At 48.5% G+C, this 20510-nt stretch overlaps 2 protein-coding genes across 3 annotated transcripts; both read right to left on the bottom strand.

Moving 5' to 3' along the window:
• Nucleotides 1-1979: 1979 nt before the first annotated feature.
• Nucleotides 1980-9194, bottom strand: VPS72 (vacuolar protein sorting 72 homolog). Its single transcript, XM_088467721.1, has 6 exons — nt 8849-9194; nt 4467-4619; nt 4256-4376; nt 3687-3863; nt 3249-3393; nt 1980-2683 (listed from the first exon to the last, which is right to left on the bottom strand). Exons 1-6 carry the CDS (start codon nt 8963-8965, stop codon nt 2308-2310), a joined length of 1089 nt encoding a protein of 362 aa, XP_088323847.1. The 5' UTR covers nt 8966-9194; the 3' UTR covers nt 1980-2307.
• A 2206-nt stretch (nt 9195-11400) lies between these two features.
• Nucleotides 11401-20510, bottom strand: NOP9 (NOP9 nucleolar protein). 2 transcript variants are annotated; one of them, XM_088467603.1, is made up of 11 exons: nt 20294-20510; nt 18902-19362; nt 18000-18455; nt 16876-16956; nt 16644-16785; nt 15465-15657; nt 14858-14998; nt 14665-14784; nt 14190-14420; nt 13242-13347; nt 11401-12683 (listed from the first exon to the last, which is right to left on the bottom strand). In XM_088467603.1, the coding sequence occupies exons 2-11, from the start codon at nt 19338-19340 to the stop codon at nt 12526-12528; spliced, it is 2067 nt and encodes a 688-aa protein (XP_088323729.1). In that variant the 5' UTR covers nt 19341-19362; nt 20294-20510; the 3' UTR covers nt 11401-12525. The 2 variants fall into 2 exon arrangements, with proteins under 2 accessions (XP_088323729.1, XP_088323730.1); XM_088467604.1 differs by lacking the exon at nt 20294-20510 and adding an exon at nt 19976-20157.

The raw sequence follows: 20510 nt of genomic DNA, 5'->3' as shown, positions 1-20510 counted from the left end.
GAAGGCTACAGCGCTGTGTACACTGACCTGATGGTGAGGTACGCAGGGGGACTGGACTCACTGCCATCTCCGGAGCTCTGCTGCTGCCCCACAAGAAAATGGCCGCTGGAGACCTCAGAAGAAGCGTGGCCCGCGGAGGAAGCAGCTCAGCGACGCCAGACTATACATACTGAAAGGCGCGCTGAGCTGAGGGGAGGAGCCGCTGTAACAGGGAAAGCTTCCTCCCCTGGCCGGCTATTAACCTCCCGGGACGCCGGCTCCCAGCGCCGATCAGTAAGTCCCTGGTGGTCTAGTGGACACACGGGGTATGGGGGGCCCGCCGCCACTGCCGGCGCCTCCGGTCTGTCCCCGGAGACCGGAGGCACAGGACTGCATATTAAATGCGCGGGTCACCGCAAGCGGTGATCTGCGACCTTACCTGCTCCCCGTAGATCCGGCAGCAGTCCTGGGCGCCCGCAGAGTCCGGCTAGTACAGACTCTGGGGTCCCGCTGAGATCCCCAGATCTGTACTGGCGTCTCAGCGCCGGCGGGGTGACGGAGCGGCAGCTTAGACGTCCTATGGACAGTCCGACGCTGCCGCTCTGAAAGTCCAAAGTAAAAATAAAAAAACTCTGTACTTAGAAAAAATAAAGCTTAGGGGCTGCTAATCAGCTCCCCACTGCACTAAACGGTGACCCGACTCCGGCCGGGCACAACTTAAACTGAGGTGCCTCTGGCTTGGGGGTGGGGTTATAGGGAGAGTGGACCCAAGTGCATCCTGGGAGCTAAAAGCTTTAACTGCGTGGTGCCCGGATTTGGTTCCCAACCTATACCCCAAGGTCAACCCTGTGGACCCCCTATGGACCCTGAAGTAGAAATACTTATTTACCATTACCACATCTTGTGTGGAATCCCTGCCCTCCTTTTTTTTCTTTTGCCTAGGTTTGAACTTCATCAGGGCCACACACTGTCACACAATCCCTAAAAATTGGTCTATTCCACTAAGGACAGGGCTGGTGCAATGCGCACGGATGAGGACGGCTATATGACGGAGTGTACTGGCAGGGGCGGTGTGTGTGTACACCTCAGGGTATATCCACATTCTTATCTGTACACACAAATACAGAGTCCAATTCTGGATTGCACCCTAAGACAATTCTTCCCACTCCGCATTAACAGAAACACCTTGGCCCTCATTCAGAGCCACTCGCTATTTGCGGTCGTTCGTTCTAAAACAAGGGGTGGCTATTCAAATGAACCGTTCGCTGTTTGTGGTCTGTTCACGCCTCTAGGTCTGAACGAGCGAACAAAACTTGCGTTCGTTTTTTTTAAAAATACGCCCCCTGGCCGCTCGCATCCTACGTCATGTCCGCTATTTATTAGATTAATCGAGTACATCGACCAGCGTATGAACTGCTCGCTATTCTTGTGGTTGGTTTTTGCTACCACAATTTTGCGAGCAGTTCTGGCTATAAAAGAACCCAGTGACGTGGTCAATGACGCTGCTGTTTTAAATATGCACACCCATAAAACGCCCGTTTTGACCTTTAAGCACGCCTGCGATCGGATCTCCACTCCCCGTTTTCAAGCACCTTCCCCTGTTATCACCCACATACGCCTCTGTCACTCAAATTATCAGGCATTCGCTATTTTGCGAGCACATGAATTTCGGCCGCACTGAGTGGTTCGCGCATGCGTATAACGATCCGTACGCATGCGCAGTTGGGCAAACATCGCTCGGAGCGAACGAGCAGCCACTTGCGTCCGGCTCTGAATCAGGGCCCTAATTTGTTAGCTGGGGACCGATTAGATTTTCATTCATGGAACAGAATGGGCCCCTCAGAGACCTCTGCGTATGCAACAGGCTGCACAGGTGACGGCCCACAGGCCACAAATGGCGGGTTCATTGTGGTATCAGCTGCTCCCTAAGGACTAAACGGTCCCCTTACAGGGCACCCAGTCTGCAGCCCAAACACAAATATGTTCATAAAGCAACAAGATTCGCTGCAAAACAGTCATAAAACAGCATATTTATTTCAAATTATAAAGGACATTAAGGAGCCACCATGAGCAAAATGTAGATCGGGACAATTCACCAATACCCTGGAGGGTATTAATCAGCATGGGAATTACAGCTTTACCCTACATGGGGGCAAATATGAATAAAGAAACCGGTCACATAGTCCGTGTAACGCACGATCAATGGACCTACAGCTATACGGTCAGCTGAGGCTCCAGGACGCAGTGGGGACTCGATATCCTGGAAATAAATAGTAAAGTAACATAACACTTGGGATGACATAACCTAGAATGTCAGCGTCTATATAATCATGTTGCTGACATGCTTTGTTTGATAACTATTTTCTGCCGAGTGTTGCGCTGGCTGCTGTCGGCTGTAGAGGTGGTCGGTCCCATGGTGGCCGCCATGGCGGCGTTGGGCAGGCCGTGAGCAGTGATGTACTTTTTGTAAGCCTCCCGGATGATTTTGAAGGCGCGGGCGTTGTAGTAGGGAATGTCAGTGATGGGGTCCCTGTACTGGGCGGGCTTATGGGTGACCGGACACAGGTCTCGGACGGAGAACTTGGCTTTGTTCTTGGGGAAAATCCGGTAGAAGGCCTCGTCGTCGGAGAAAGTGATGAAAGTGCGGGAGGATTTGCCCACAGGGGGCGCTGTGGAGGTTTCGCCGGTCTGCTCCAGCTCTAACCTGGAAGGGCACAATAGTGTGTGGTTCAGTCTTTGCATCTAACCACATGACACAAACAGATAAAACGCACAATCTTCCTAGGAGCAAGAGAAAATGGCGGCAACTAACGTTGCTTTGCTGTCCGACTGCACACAATGGGCTATAGCCTTGTGTATGACCGCTCTGCTGCTTGTAAATATGGTGTCATTTAAATGATATAGGATTCTTTTTTTTTTGCTAGTTAAGGTTAAACCAAACAAAAATGGAAGACTCCATGCAAGACGATTCAAGACACTAATCTGCCAGTTTATGTAAAAATGCCAAATCATGCAAACGGTATGTGGGCTAGGCACTCAGAGAAAAATGGCAACGTGCAGGGGGTCCTCCGATTCGGCTGAGCTATTCGGAGTTTCCTTGTCGTGCGAGAACAAAGCTCGGCCTCCTATATAGATTCTTTAAGGATTAGCTCTTCTCTAAAACGATTACACATCGTCACCGTGTGGCAGCCATATTGTGGGTGGAGACATGCAAATGAGGGCCCGCATAGAAGCTATGATTACTGATGCATGCGACAAACGTCACTCACCCTTCCACGTCCACATTTTCTTCCTTTATGCTGACGTCGGTGATCAGCGGCATAGCCACGGAGTGGTAGCGAACGGTCGGCCCAACGCAGCGTCTCTTTTTCTGCACCTGCTTCTTTTTGTCAGCCTCCAGGCGCTCATAATTCTCTGCCAAGGATAGAACGCAAAGCTAAGCATGCCTAGGCTTCTCAATTCGCAGAAGGGGCATTAGCCTGGGCATCAGGCTTCAATAGTGCCTGGATGAAGCTGGTCCATCTATACCCAAACCATGTGGAGTAGCAAGTCAAGAGCCCCCTCTTAATTAAATATTTGGTCATTTTCAGGGTCAATATTAAAATGAAAGCCAAGGTAATATAGTTACGTTACCTCTCAGGAGAGCAGCATTCTCCTCCGATACATAAACGGAGACAATCGCTGATCAGGAGGCAGCTGATAAATACCTAGAGAGCGGATGTTGATCTCTTCGGTGATCTTGGCCTCCTTCAGTAGCTCCTCTTGGGTCAGAGGCCGGTCTGGGTGAGGACCTTTCTTCTTGCGGGACTGGACCTGTCTCTCCTGCACGCGTAAGAAAGTCTGGCGGGTGTGCTCGGTGGTGGACTGGCGCATCTGCTTCCGGCCTGAGGGGGGAGGAAAGGGTACACATGCTCAACACTTTCTATTTTCCAAACCTCAGCTATATACAGACTCGTATCATCCATAGGTCAATGAGAACCTATGGCCTGAAAGCCACTGTTTGGACTACACCAAATATATATGATAGAGCAATCTTTGATGTCACTCGGCAACCGTCACATATAGTCCATCGTTCGGACCCGATGGTACAACACCACAAAGGGGATCTGCCTTAAGAAAATGAGGGGTGAAGGAGACACCAGAGATGGTTATCAACTTCCTCTCGAAGCAGCTTTGCAGGCAACCAGTGTACCACCAGCAGTGAGAGTCACCTCAGTTTACTGAGCAATAACCATGCTGCAACCTGTCAGCTAGTTCTTAAAGGCTTAACACTCACTGTCCACGCTGTCTTCAGGGGTCTCCTGGGGAGGGGGCTTCTCTGGGCGGCTCTTGGGTGCGCTGGGGGTCACGGGATCTGGTTTGGGTTTCGGCTTAGGCTTCAGCAGCTGAATTGGCTCCTGGTAATGTCAAAGGAAACATAAAGGTAAAGGAGTGTCCTACGAAAGATCCCATCAGCCCTACTATATGCCACTGGAACCACCATTTACCTTATAGGCTTTGGTTACTACCCTCCTCTTCCTTTTGGGCTCATCGTCCTCGTGGTCGCTAGTCGGCTCATCCCCTTCATCAATGTCAAAGTCCGAGTCCACCTCATCCTCACTGGCAGACCGGTCCTCGTTATACTCGTCGTCGCCAGATTCCTGGGAACAGGGGATGATGGTGTATTTTACTGTAAGGGTCTCAGCAAGAGGAGGATAACTATTATCAGCATTACTAAAAGTAATGTTTAATTGGCCAGAGAGAGCAGGACCCAGTGCGGGGAGATACGGTTACTGGGAGGGTGCATACTGCACGTCCATCTCTCTCCCGCCTCTCCAATGCAATGTTATGTGCTGGATGTCACAGCACAGTACAGGGAAGCCTAAAATCTAACCCAACGACTTGTGAGTTGGAAACATGATGGATCCTCACTTGGCCAGAAGGAACCCTTGTGAATTGCTAGCGCAGTGGTTCTCAAACTTGGTCCTCAGGACCCCACATAGGTCACGTTTTCCAGGTCACCCAGCAGGTGCACAGGTGTAGTCATTACTCACTGACACATTTCCCAGGTCACCCAGCAGGTGCACAGGTGTAGTCATTACTCACTGACACATTTCCCAGGTCACCCAGCAGGAGCACAGGTGTAGTCATTACTCACTGCCACATTTTAAAAGTTCCACAAGTGGAGCTAATTATTTCCATTGTGAGGGGTGTAGCAGAAAAGCGAATTTGGCATCAGCATGGGCATAACTGCACATTATTATGTGTTAATAGAAACCTGTAACTTTGTCTTGTGTGTAGCATCCTTTGTATGTGGATAGGTGACAAAACTTAGCTGGACTAATTCCCTTTTGAAGGATGAGCAAGAGATTATAGGAAGATCTGTTTCCCTGCATCAGCCATAAATATGTCCAATTGTATATGGCAGTAGTTCTTAAACTCGGTCCTCAGGACCCCACACAGTTCATGTTTTCCAGGTCACCCAGCAGGTGCACAGGTGTACTCATTACTCACTGACACGTTTTAAAAGTTACACAGGTGGAGCTAATTAGTTTACTTGTAATTCTGTGAGGAGCCCTGGAAAACATGCACTGTTTGGGGTCCTGAGGACCGAGTTGGGGAACCTGTGGTATATGGCATATAAGAAAAATGTCTGTGAAAATTACAGGACATCTGGTCAGGCCCTTGATAAACTGTCATCAAGAGCCCTGTGTTCTGTGTAGGTTCAAAGACTGGAGTCTGGTTATAGCCCCACAGGTAGTCAGGCTTACAGGCCAACGAGAGACAGACAGACCAGCAAGGTGTCAAGTATTTCTCTTAACCCCTGCTCAGAAGACCCTGTGTCACCTAACAATGGAAGAATAATGGAAGGATTAAACTATCCCAAGGGGTAGTAATCCAGAGCAGCCTGTGAAAGGGAATAAAAATGTGTGTTTGATAGGAAACATTGTTCATTCTGCGTGAGGCTATCAAAGGATACAGATGTTCCGGAATTCTCCATTGGGACGGCCTCATCCCAAAACTAGTCAATTCAACTGATAAATTGGATAAACCACCAATTACTTTATTTTGGTTTGGAAATTCTAAGTAAACTGTGCGATTCCTTTTAACCTTATTATATTCTTTGTAACTTTTTGTAAATAAGCTTTGAAGATATTCTTGAATTAAACATTAATTCTATTTCTGGATCTGTGTTATTATGACCCAAGGCCTCATAGTGTTCACTCTAGCTCTGGCAGCAGGCAGGGCGCCGAACCTAGAGATAGGGCCGAAAAGGGTAACCCCAAAGAAAAGGGGGCGTGTCTTTATGGTGCATCCCCTTTTTGTCACTCCTGGGGACATGCCGGGCAGTCCCCAAGCGCTGCAGTCACTGTGAATGGATGCAGGGCGCATTCACCAGCGGCGACCGCTGCGCCGCCATATTGACCACCCACAGGACATTGCGACTCGCGGGTGGAGACAGAACCCGCAGGCTGCCGCACTGGAGGGCAGGGTGCTTTCTGCCCTTCAGAAATAGGGCAGAGCGCGGAGCCCCGCTGTAACAGCCTAGCAGGAACGCTAGCCTCATATGGCTCATGTTACCTATTTTTCTAAGTATTGATAACTGTGTATGCAGGTGAGAGCAGAAGCTTACCTTATGCTTTAGCATTATAGTTTTCTGCTGCTGGTGGCCGTTACCAGGTTTATTTAACAACACATGCTGAGGTAACCTGTAAAGTCACAGGCAGCGATTCTCAGATTGGGTGTATCTGGAGGGTCGGTTCGCAGGACCGTGACAAGGGGGGTATCCAATTAGCCGCGGGAAATTACCTTGCCCAGGGCTATCCAATTAGTCCCGAAGTTGGCCTGACACCGGCACTTAACGGGGGTTTTTGTTCGGGACCTGATGTATCCCGAAAAAGAATCCACGATAACTGCAGTTTTTTCACCTGAAAAAAAGGCGAAAACACATCGGTCCGTGATAAACTCGCGGACCTGTGTGTTTTTGGGAGAACTATCCTATTATTTAGATTGAAATAATAGGATAGGGTGAAAAAAAAAACCATCAGGGATAATAGTTGAAAAATCCCAGTTTTTCGCCGATCGCGGGAGTCAATTAGCGCCCGAACAATGTTCAGAGCAAATTGGATACCGCTCTGATTCTGTGAGGAGACCTGGGAAACATGCACTGTTTGAGGTCAGAGTTTGAGAACCTGTGTAGTAGAACAACAGACATGTGGACGTGCTGTAGCCGGTGGGATAAATATGCCCAGAGCTTCTAACACTGCAAATCTCTAACACACAGTAACACTCAGCAACCACCCCAGTGTTTTGTTGTTGTTTTTTTAGGGGGAAGGGGGGGGGGGGGCGAATGTGACACAGAAGCTACATTATTATGTTTTATTTATTACACTTTAATTCTCCACATCCAGGTTGAAATATTAAAATACATAAAACAAAAATCATATAAAAGCAGCATCTTTCAGTACTGTCTGTATCACTGCCCTGCTGTCAGCCAAGAGCCACCCAGCCGTTGGCAGGGAACAGCAGGTGAATTCCTCCATACAAAGAGTCACTCGGTATAAGGAAGAGAAGGGATCTGGTTCCAGCTGTTGTGGAACTACAAGTCTCAGCATGCCTAGCTCGACTCTGGCAACCTGTGGCATGCAAACAGTTTCCTCTCTGGTTAAACTTCTGCATACTGGACTTGTGGAACTACAAGTCTCAGCATGTCTTGCTAGAACTTAGCAACCTTTAACATACTGGTAACTGTGGGACTGGGACTGCAAGTCTCAGCACCACTCGCACAGGCCAGCTGTTGAACTACAAGGCTCCGCATGTTTTGTTTGTATACTGGTACTTGTAGTGCCACAGCAGCTGAGGAGACAGGTTATTAGAGCCAGGGCAGAGCTGAGGAGACAGGTTGTAGGCAGGACAGAGGAGAGCATGCTGGGACTTGTAGTTACACAGCAGCTGAGGAGACAGGTTATTACAGCCAGGGCAGAGCTGAGGAGAGACAGGTTGTAGGCAGAGCAGAGGAGAGCATGCTGGGACTTGTAGTGCCACAGCAGCTGAGGAGACAGGTTATTAGAGCCAGGGCAGAGCTGAGGAGACAGGTTGTAGGCAGGACAGAGGAAAGCATGCTGGGACTTGTAGTGCCACAGCAGCTGAGGAGACAGGTTATTAGAGCCAGGGCAGACTGAGGAGAGACAGGTTGTAGGCAGAGCAGAGGAGAGCATGCTGGGACTTGTAGTTACACAGCAGCTGAGGAGACAGGTTATTAGAGCCAGGGCAGAGCTGAGGAGAGACAGGTTGTAGGCAGGGCAGAGGAGAGCATGCTGGGACTTGTAGTTACACAGCGCGGGGGAGACAGGTTATTAGAGCCAGGGCAGACTGAGGAGAGACAGGTTGTAGGCAGAGCAGAGGAGAGCATGCTGGGACTTGTAGTTACACAGCAGCTGAGGAGACAGGTTATTAGAGCCAGGGCAGAGCTGAGGAGAGACAGGTTGTAGGCAGGGCAGAGGAGAGCATGCTGGGACTTGTAGTGCCACAGCAGCTGAGGAGACAGGTTATTAGAGCCAGGGCAGAGCTGAGGAGAGACAGGTTGTAGGCAGGGCAGAGGAGAGCATGCTGGGACTTGTAGTTACACAGCAGCGGAGGAGACAGGTTATTAGAGCCAGGGCAGAGCTGAGGAGACAGGTTGTAGGCAGGGCAGAGGAGAGCATGCTGGGACTTGTAGTTACACAGCAGCTGAGGAGACAGGTTATTAGAGCCAGGGCAGAGCTGAGGAGAGACAGGTTGTAGGCAGGGCAGAGGAGAGCATGCTGGGACTTGTAGTTACACAGCGCTGGGGAGACAGGTTGTAGGCAGAGGAAAGCATAGCGGAGAGGGAGGAGCCCCGGGTTCTGACCTCATTGAAGCCCCCATACGTGGTCTTATAGAAGTCGTCCTCCTCCTCCCGGTCCAGCAGACCGGACATGCGGTTTCCCGCCGTCTTGCGCGGGGCTCTGCTCTCCGCCAGACTCATCCTGCTGCTCCCGGGACCGGTCAGGACTGAGCGGCCTGAGTGCTGCACTGTGCATCCAGCCCGAATGCTAAGCACTGAGAAGTGGCCTCCGCCAATCACCGCTCACGTTACAAGACAAGAGGCGGGAACCAGCAGCACCGAACACAATGGGCCGTCTCTTGGGACGTCATCCAACGGCGTCAGGCAGTATGCGTGTGACTGCCAACCACACCATGACAGTCCTATTACAGCTGCCAAAGCAAGGTAGTGTCTAGAATTGTCAGACCCATAGCAATACTTTTTACTTCAGACTCTCCAACATGACCCCTCCATCAGGTACACAATGCTCTGCACCTGGACTTCCCTCATAATGTATGGCTGCAGCCACCTGTGTAGTAGCACTAGGTCACTGATTAGACAGGTGTCACCACAGGTGGCTGCAATCATACAGTATGTGGGAAGTCCAGGTGCAGAGCATTGTGTACCTGATGGAAGGGTCATGTTGGAGGGTCTCAAGGCCCCCATACATCAGCATTCTGAAAACCACAATTGAACAATTTGAAGATTTATTGCCCGATGTTAGGATTTCCCAATCGAGCAATCTGCGCCCATACACTACAGATCTATTTCAGTGATTTGCAGATCGATTGCAGCAAACACAGATCTGGCAATCTTGAAAGGCCCATCATTAGAAACGGTCTGCAAATCTGCTGATCATGTCCATACACTAGCAATCTACAGCCCCAATCCATCTGTCAAATCCAACATGTTGGACAATCTGATTAAACAATTCCAATCACTTTTTGGGTGCAATCTGCGATCTGTGAAGCCCATACATTGCAGATTTTTATACACAATCGATTGCAAATTGCACGATTGCTGCAATCCATCTCTGATGTATGGGGGCCTTCAGGCCCCATACATTTTCCGCGATGCTGCAACCCGGCATCGCAGAAATCCAAAATTTTGGATTTTGACGATCGCGATCAAAACATGATCGCAATTGTTTAGGTGCCCTAAACTTCTGCGACGGATCATATGAAATTTCTGATCGCCCACCATCGATGTTCAGCGATCAGTCACCGGAGCACTGACATTTGACGATTGCGATAATTTTTGGATCGCGATCGTCAAAATCCAACATGTTGGATTTCTGCGATGCCGGATCGCTGCAATCTGTCGCAGATGTATGGGGCCCAATATCGGGGACATTTAACATGTCAAATGTCAGCGATTTGGCGACGGATCACTGAACATCGATGCTGGGCGATCGGAAATTTCCGATCGCATCCCAACGATCCTTCGCAGATGTATGGGCACCTTTACACAGAAGTACTGCCAGACACCCACTATTATCCTGACAGAAGTACAAACTTAATGATATGCAAGCTAAAGGACACTGATTTTTAAATTGGAAATAAAGGTTAAAAGTCTCAACCACATGTGTGTAAGTGCGCATGTGAAATTTACTAGTGTAAAGGTAGCCAACGATGCGACCAACAATCCCTGCGATGACATATTGGGCGGTCCGCACACTGGGTGATCTGGTGACCGGCCGATAAGCCGGCCGCCGCCGCATGGGATAGTCAGCCGCATCGGCCGATATTCCTGCATGTACAAATGATCAGGCGATGCGAATGACAACCCCACGGGAGCACGCAAATGCACGGTATTGCCCATTTGTCCTTCCGATGCGCCAGAAGCAGGCAATTCATTAGCAATATCGTGTAGTGTGTAGGGGCCTTCAGTTCAAGATTTTATTTTCCTGCAGATTATTGCTGACATTTGGGACCCCTTCTCATGATCTTCATTTTATTGTGTTCCAGCAATCATACACACCAATCACTACCTTTAGCAAATGTTATTGAAGGTGTAAAATACACGGATAAAGCAGAATTGTTGCGCATTATTGGGCTCTGTTGTAATCCCTGACTGACCCCAACAAAAGTCATATCCAAGGACAATGAAAATAAACAAATATGACTCATGATATAAATACATCACTGAAAAGCACAGAAAAATAAGGTTATTTTAACCAAAGTTGCAGGAGGGTAGGTGGTGCCAGGCAATAACATTAAAAGTAACATGGTGGCTGAAAACTGCTTGAAATCTAATAAAAGAGAAGTTCCATTACTTGGTGGGATGGAGGGTGAAGAAACGATGGTACCTTTCTGTGAGCCAGATCACACAATAAAAGGGCAGGCAGTACGGACCACTGCGTATTAGAACGCAGAGCTGGACCATGAGACAGATAGCCAGTTTGTATTTGTGGTGATTGTTATATCTATTAAACGTTATTCCCACTTCTCTGCCTGCTTATGTCTTCAGCACTGCTGTCCACACACGTCGCCCCCTATATATATCCACTATTTTCTGCTTGCCCCCATATGTCCCTCACCTGCACCAAAATTCCATCATATATCACTCAAACCCACCATGCCCTCAGATCCCCACACGCCCCAAAAAAGGCCCCACATGTACTCTCAAACCTCATCACATGCCCCATTCAGTTCCCCACATAGGCCCATAAACATCCACATATGCCCCCCAGACTTGCCCCTCGTATGCCACTCAACTACCATATTCCTAAAAACACAAACCTGCACAATCTGAACCCATAGAGAAAGGAGAGAAAACATGTGCTGCATACAGTAACCGCCCTGCCTTATACAGAAGTCATGTGGGGCGGATTCATTCTCTGCTTTATATCACAGCCGGGCACTGAGCTCCGGTCGCTGGTCACCAGTTGCTCCACACTGAATTAAATCATTAAACTCCTTTCCTTAAGCTTGATCAACGCATATATTGTTGGCAACACATTGTGCTACTTGCATCATTGTATAAAACGAGTTTCTGGAAATAGCTCCTGAAAACAATGAACTACGATGATTCGGTCAGCTAGAAACCCAAGTGCTGACCAGCTTACAGCAGACAGGATGGCAGAGTGCGGCATAGAACCTAAATGTTAAAAATGTAAGTATTTTAGAAAGGTCGTAAAGCAACTAACAAACAAATTTAGATAAAATATTTTATCATAAACATAGATCAAATTCCTTATACACAAGTCCTGTATGAGGGAAGGCTGGGTGTTATGTACAAAGAAATAGGACATATGTTCTCCGGAGATTTAACTGCTAAACACAAACATAGAACAACACAGCTCCCATCTTCTGAAATAAACCAGCAACAGACGTAACAGGGAAACTAGGCCTTCCTCACCCCACCATGGGACCTTCGCCCATACAGAACCCAACAATGAGGCCAATCTGAATCCTCTCTGCGGCAGGACAGTTCTGGGAATGGGAGAGAAGATCTAAAACCTGAATAGTGGACTGATGGAAGTTCTAACATCAAAGCTCCACCCAGTCCAAGTTCTAGAAGTCCCACTGAAAGTAACCCAATTAGGTAAGGTGGCAGAACACGGCATGTGGGTCAGGGAGGTGGAGAGGACCAGTAAATGGTAGACAGCGTTAGAATATCATACTCTGTGTCACTGGTGATTGGCTAGGTGGTACATTGCTACAAGAGTCCAGGGCAATGTAAGACAGCCCAGCATTTGGAGGCCGCCACCAGCCATCTTCTCAGTCTTCCAGGAAGTCGGCGAACAGCTTGCGGCGCTTGTTCTCCGCCTGCTGGTGCTCCTGCCAGTCTTTCCGCCGTTTCACGAAGTGAGTCAGAGCAAAGTTGCGGGCGATGTGGTGTCCGATGGGGTCGTTCTGCAGCTCACGGAGTCTTTCAACTGCAAGAGGGGGGGAAGTGAAAAGAGTAAATGCCACACAGATTCTCTCCCATGGCGCTAATGGAGGTCGGTCACAAAACTGGCAATTGCGCCAAGATTTCAACCAAGACGGATGGTTTTGCCGAGAAAGGTGGCAGTATGTGAGGAGCAGCAAAAAAAAGGGGGGGGGGGGATGCCAAGTACCAAGGCCCGCTGATTAGGTACAGCCACAACCCTAACCTCAGCATGGTGTGGCCACACCTCCCTTTAGAGGTATACCACCCCTTTGGGGCTTGGCAGTGACAGCAAGGTGTAGCCACACCCTCAAACAATCATTTGTGGAAATCCCTCCAGAGACTAAAACGTACTTTAATCGGAAGCAGCAGCCAAACATACATTAACTTCATCACATCTAACCAACACGCTCTAGCATGTTCCTTTCATAGAACATGTATGTGCAGTAACACTAAGCCCGACGCAGAGCTGTTGCTACAGTGACAGAGATTATGCAGGAGCTTCTCTTCTCTATATTCTTATTTTTCCCATTATTTACGCCTGGAGAAGTATCCGCGCTCTTACCCAGTTTCTGAGCGATCTCTTCTTTAACCCCCATGGTTGACACGTTCCAGACACGGTCCAGCACACGGCTTCCATACTTGTTACACGCTAACTCCATAGAGTGAGCCTGCAAGAAATGGGGACATTGATGTGGACTCATTTATATCAACAAATCAGTGACTGACCGAGACATTCCATCATCAATACGTGATAAATGTAGATCACTGGGCATTCTAAACCAATACATCCGGTTGTTACTGAAAGACTGGAAAGAAAGCAATGTCTGTACAGACCTAATAGCCATTAGCCAAACAAGATTTAAGAGAGCCAGTGGTCAGGAGAACTATGGTTTGTTTGTATCTTAGCAACCAATGAGAGGTTTGCTTTCATTCTGGAATTTGCCCTACAAACCTGACAGCTAAATTCGGATTGGTGGCTACAGTCAACATTTCAATGCAATTTAATTATATGTAGAACTTTTGCAGAATGCGTAGTACCTCATACACTGTACAGTGCTTGAATATTTACTGTTTTAATGGGGAAAACAAGAAGGGAGAGTCTTCTTTTTAACCTACTATATTATTACGGAAAGAAAAAGAAAAAAAAGTTGAATATGTTCTTCAGTTAACTCAGGAGGAGTCCTGGCCATTAGAGTAACTAGCCTGCTAACCATCCTGACTAATATAATAATCGACCAGCCGGGCAGAGTTTTACTTTGGTACTGCAACTCACCAAGTGCTGTATGTTCCACCAAAAAGGGTGGAGAGGCAGGATGCTGGCCAGCTTACTGGTTACCATGCTGGGTTCTTCATTTACCAGAGCTCCTCCTGGGCTCATCGTTTTGGCTTAAAACTACATCAGGGCGGGTTCATGAAAGAAAAACTATCAACCCCCCAACTCACACTACTACCCCCAAGTTCCTGTGCTAAGCTGGAGAGAAACACCTCAGGAGGCCACAGCTGGTCTTACCCTCAGCTTCCACAGAACCTTCTTCCTTTGTTTCTCTGTTATGGTGGAACTGCTGAGCAGAGCGTTGAATACGTGGCTCCCAGCCTGGCTACAAGCCACCGTCCGTAGGTCGGCTTCAGTCATACTCGCCAAACTGTGCAGAATTTGAGTGGGACTTTCAAAATGGAGAAGGTGCTGTACCAGTAAGGAGCCATGATAGTTCACCGACGCCAGTTTTATCTCCACGTTCTCCTAAACGACAGACACAGATCAGCGGATGAAGCTTATCGGCAATTAGGTTTACCACCAACAAGGAAAAATTGCAAAACAATGACAAAAATAGAGACACGAAGGAAAACTGTGCAGTAAGGATATTGCAGTGCGCTTTTGTATTCTATAAGCAGGCCCCGCCCATGTGTCACATGACTGAAGTGTCCAATGGTGCACTGCATAACATACATAGACAGGCCACCCTGAGACATTGTCAGCTACTTACTTTGTGTTCAGATGGCTCCCCCTCTTCCTCGGTCTTGTAATAAACCTCGTAGGTCAGCAGAGACAGGAACAGCGGCACGCAAGTGACGCGGCGAGAGGCTGGAGCAGCGCAGTGGAAGGCCTGCGGAGTTGGGAACACTACTTAACACCGGTTGATATAAAGTAGACATGTGCTACAGTCTCGGGACACGCACCTCCATGAGTTGGGAGATGAGCTCCATCTGGTGACTCTGAAGCCTCTTACAAGCCTCTGCCAGGGTTGTGATGATCCCCATGTGACCTTTGGCCAAAACATCCTCGATCGCCGGTGACAATTCATCAAACAGCGTCGAGAACTGAGAAGACAAATCATTTCACCAAAAATGTTTTTGGTTCCATTATACGGACAACTGTGGGCAGTGATGGGACCAACTCTTGAACCAACATGGAGAAATAGCATCACGTTGACATGTGAAGCAGATGCAGGCGTTCGGCAATAGCGAGGAGCAACCAGATCACCTCCAACATAGAATGGACCCTGTTTCTATATTCAGGAGATGACCAAACACACAGGCCAGTATCAACCTATGGCAGCATTTTCCAACAAGCCTGACAGTGATCCAACTGGACCATCGTTGGGTATTACGCTCATTTTGGGGCCCAAACACTTGGTTAAAACTCATCATGACATTTTTCACAATGTTCTTCCAAATGAATATAAATATAAGCATTATTTCCTCAGCGGAAACCTCCGTGTTACCAGTAGAAGGCTATCTTGGTGTCTTGTTAACTCCTCCACCCTACCATTAAATAGATACTTACCAGTTTCGTGGTCTGCGTGGCACAGACAAGTCTTTGCACTGTGTAGTTGCCAATGGGGTGGGCTGCGAGCGCCTGCAGCTGGCCTTGAAAGTGGGCTTTAAAGAGCCGGCGCAGTTGTTTTTTCTCAGACACTTCCAAAATCCTCTCCAGTAGCCGACTGCTGGTCTCATCCTTCAGGAAGACCAAGAGGGAGCTGAGAGGGGCAGCAAGTGTTAATAGAGGACTTATCCGGAGACAGGAAAACAGCAGACAAGACAGCCCTAAGGAATTAGGGCCTGATTCAGAGCCGCTCGTTCGTTCCGAGCGATGTTTGCCCAACTGCGCATGCGTACGGATCGTAATACGCATGCGCGAACCAGTCAGTGCGGCCGAAAATAGTTTGTTCGCTATATAGCGAATGCCTGCTATTTTGAGTGACAGGAGGAGGCGTATGTGGGTGGTAACAGGGGAAGGTGCTTGAAAACGGGGAGTGGAGATCAGAACGCAGGCGTGCTTAAAGGTCAAAACGGGCGTTTTATGGGTGTGCATAATTAATACAGCAGCGTCATTGACCACGTCACTGGGTTATTTTATAGTCAGAACTGCTCGCAAAATTGTGGTAGGAAAAACCAACCACAAGAATAGCGAGCAGTTCATACGCTGGTCGATGTACTCGATTAATCTAATAAATAGCGGACATGACGTAGGATGCGAGCGGCCAGGGGGCGTAGTTTTCCAAAAAACGACCGCATGTTTTGTTCGCTCATTCAGACCTAGAGGCGTGAACAGACCGCAAAGAGCGAACGGTTCATTTGAATAGCCACCCCTTTTTTCTGAACGAGCGAGCGCTAATAGCGTCCGGCTCTGAATGAGGTCCTTAGTACATGGCTTCCATTATGTTTAGCTCAAGGAACAGGCAGGCGATAAAATAACCAGGAACGATATAGATCACTGGCACGTCAAGTGTTTTGGAGCTACACATTAGTTTGCAGAGCATCATGGGAGGTGTAGTTTGGTAACAATTTAAGTGGAAGAGATTGAGGTCTATACATTGCTATTTCCATATTCTGATGGGGGCTGCTCAAAAAGCAAGATACAATCATTTATACTGTTTTTGTGAATAAGCCCCACTGCGATATAACACTGAGGATAATCCAGATGATTGGGCTCACTGCGCAATGAGGCCCATTACTCTCTTACCTGCCATCGCTAGCAGCATTCCTAGAGGACAAAAAGTTGATGACATCATCACAAAGCGCCGCACATGCGGACGGCGATTTCCTCTGCAGAACCTGCAAGGCCACCTGCATCCCCAGACTGGCGAGTTTATTGGTGGCAAACACTGGTGAGGAGACAGAAGTAAGAGGCAGCTCAGGACCGCGCGGAGATCAGAAGCAGGATACTAAAAGGGGAGGGGGTGCCTTCATCTCACCTCCGATGTGACCACTGAATAATCCGCTCAGCTCCTTTAACTGCTGCAGGAAACTGTCTGGGATCTCAAATACAGATTTCACTGCAACAGAGATGGGAGAAAGAGGTGAGAGAGGGAACGGAAACCGGATAATATAAGAGGAGACAGGGGGACCCTGAAGGACGCGGGGGGAACAAACCGACAATAGACAGAGGTGGCAGAGTAACAAGGAGAGAGACAGGAAAGTGATGGTAAGAGGTGTCAGAGCGATGCGAGAGAGCAGGGAACTGTATTAGAGATCAGAGACGTGAGCCAGGAAAGTGACGGTAAGAGGTGACAGAGCAATGCAAGAGAGCAGGGAACTGTATTAGAGATCAGAGACAGGAAAGTGACGGTAAGAGATGACAGAGCGATGCGAGAGAGCAGGGAACTGTATTAGAGATCAGAGATAGGAAAGTGACGGTAAGAGGTGACAGAGCGATGCGAGAGAGCAGGGAACTGTATTAGAGATCAGAGACAGGAAAGTGACGGTAAGAGGTGACAGAGCGATGCGAGAGAGCAGGGAACTGTATTAGAGATCAGAGACAGGAAAGTGACGGTAAGAGGTGACAGAGCGATGCAAGAGAGCAGGGAACTGTATTAGAGATCAGAGACAGGAAAGTGACGGTAAGAGGTGACAGAGCGATGCGAGAGAGCAGGGAACTGTATTAGAGATCAGAGACAGGAAAGTGACGGTAAGAGGTGACAGAGCGATGCGAGAGAGCAGGGAACTGTATTAGAGATCAGAGATGTGAGACAGGAAAGTGACGGTAAGAGGTGACAGAGCGATGCGAGAGAGCAGGGAACTGTATTAGAGATCAGAGACAGGAAAGTGACGGTAAGAGGTGACAGAGCGATGCGAGAGAGCAGAGAACTGTATTAGAGATCAGAGACGGGAGACAGGAAAGTGACGGTAAGAGGTGATAGATATGTTATAAGTTTTTGTCTTCATAACGGTCACATTTTATCACAGGATTATATTCAAACATTTAATTTGCCATTTTATTGTACAGCCACTAAATAATTTTCAATTACGTTTAACCCAAAAGAGATTGTACGACTGTTGTAAGTACGGTGTGGATGAGGCATCTGTGTAAGGTATTTACCTTTTATTGCTTGCGGTCCTTTCTTAGTGGTCTCCTGATTCAGGATGGTCCCGCTAAGAACTTGGAACAAAGTCCGTACAATGAAGCTTCCATGCGTGTTCTGGTTATACAGTAAAAACTTTCCATTCACTTCCGAGCACAGACTCAATATGATGTCCTCCAGGTTACTGCCAAGCTCACACTCCTCATCTTCCTCCTCCTCCTCCTGCTGGTTCTCTGCACTTCCCTGGCTCTGGAGCCGAGGGTACTGGAGCAGGGCAGTCTGGATGACATGTGCCCCACTGCGGTGCCAGCACACCTCCTGCCAGTGCCCGCTGAGGACACTCAGAACTTGGCACAACTGGGATGACGTGGCAACTGAAAGCAGCTTCTGCAGCACTATACTCCCCGACATGTCCGTGGCCAGAGCCAGCTCGCTCCCCTTCACCTCATTAAAGACGTTCCGGACAAAGAGACCTGCGAGGAATGAGAGGCACCAATCAATCACACACCATCGGTGGCCAGTAGCCTGTGTAACAAGTGTCCCTACTATGCAGTCTATGAACATGGCTTTCCCGAGACTGTCCTGTTTATTGATACCCTTCCCCCAAAACCCCTACAGCTACAGCCAAAACACTAAGGGGTATGTTTACTAACCCATAGTTTGTCTAAGCCTGCAATGATCGGCAGCTTTAGCCAATGGATTTTAAAGCAGCAACAGAAATAGATGCTAACCCGGGCTGGTTTATGGTTGATTTTGTTTGCCACTTTAAACCTATAAGCGGCTTTGAAAAAAGCGCAAGTTCGTAAATATTCCCCTAGGAGAGATAGGGAGTTGTTTTACAAATCTTAAATGTCATCTCTGTAAACAGCTTATTATACAAATATACTCAATAGTTTAACGGTCTAAAAAACATTCTGACCTCTGTCATCATCAGACTCAAATTCTTGCTGCAGAGTTTCTCCCACCCTGCGAAAATACCCCACAGATTTGGGGTCTAGGCGTGGAAGTAGATTCTTTGGTGGACCTTTACTGTGCTGCCCCGTGGGTGTGTTTTCGGGCTGGGAGTTAGGGTCCCTGCCCACTTTCTTCTGTTTCTTTGGTGGACCTTTATTGCGCTGCCCCGTAGGGGTGTTTTCGGGCTGGGAGTTAGGGTCCCTGCCCACTTTCTTCTGTTTCTTTGGTGGACCTTTATTGCGCTGCCCCGTGGGCATGTTTTCGGGCTGGGAGTTAGGGTCCCTGCCCACTTTCTTCTGTTTCTTCGGTGGACCGTGTTCTTGGCTAAAAGACCCCCGAGACGTCTCCTCCGCAGCCTGTCGATCTCTTTTCTTTCCATTCATTTTCTTCTTATCGGTGCCCATCCCGGTTGCTCTCTTCTATTATCTACAATACCATGGTCATAAAATCATATATTTGAAAACAGCTAACGAGGCACATTTATAAGTTTCTGTCAAACTATTAAATGGGTTGGGTACGTGATGCCGGCGGTCAGAATTCCAACACCGACAGGGTTAGGATACCGACATCTGTCAGTAGGTATCCTAACCCCCCAGCCTAAACCTAACCCTACCCCACTACTTACCATCGGGATGCCGGCACCGGGATTGTGACAGGTGTCGGGAATCCTGCATCCCGCACACTGGGATTATTACTACATCCTCTACTAGATGGCTGATGTGCTGCCGTAACTATGCAGAATAACTCCCATTGGCAGCTGCTATGCAGACTGCACGTGAGGGGAGATCAGGACAATTTCAATCACACAAAGGGGTGAATGCAATTAACCAAAACGCACCGCGTTGTGCTGCTGCTGCAACGGCGTGTAAAAGCCAGCAGTCGCACATAGGCTCGCCCCCATCACGCCACGATAACGCATATTTCTGTACACAGCCATATGAGGCTATAAATACGAACCCATAAGGTCAGGGCTACAGTAAGTGCCGTATATATGGCTCACACACAAACTGACTCCCATGAGACACTGCGTACTACTTACAGTAATGATGGCAGCCAACCATTGTTACATTACTGACAACCTGCCAAAGAGAAGCGACTTTGTGTGTATCTAGCTGCCATAAGCAGAACTGCTGTCACTGGCTTGAGAGGAACCCACGGCTCCTGGATGAGGACTGGGTGCAGGAACGGTAGGGACTATTCTATGCCCACTTGGATGGTAGGGAATGACGTTGGACACTGGCTGATGACGTCATGGTCAATCTACGGAATGGGATCTAGCTGCTTCCGTGCAGGAACGGACTCCTGTCACTCACAGGTGACCATATAACACTTCAGGGGGTAAATAGCTCTCTCTCACCTCTGCAGCAGCAGCATCCAGCAATAGTACTGTCCCAGCAGCAGCAGCAGCAGCACTCTCCACGGTAGTGGATCAGATCCCCTTCAGGCTTCAGCACTCTCCACCACCCTCCTCCAGTTGCCCATACATGTGCTGCTACCGGCGCCGTGTGATGACGTTATCATTGCAGGCCCGCCCCCTCACTAGCTCATTGATACAATGTAACGATCTGTAATAG

The sequence above is a fragment of the Taudactylus pleione genome, unplaced genomic scaffold (genome assembly GCF_031769625.1).
Source record: "Taudactylus pleione unplaced genomic scaffold, aTauple2 ptg000073l, whole genome shotgun sequence".
NCBI classification, from domain to species: Eukaryota; Metazoa; Chordata; class Amphibia; order Anura; family Myobatrachidae; genus Taudactylus; species Taudactylus pleione.
This window is presented reverse-complemented; position numbering and strand designations above follow the sequence as displayed.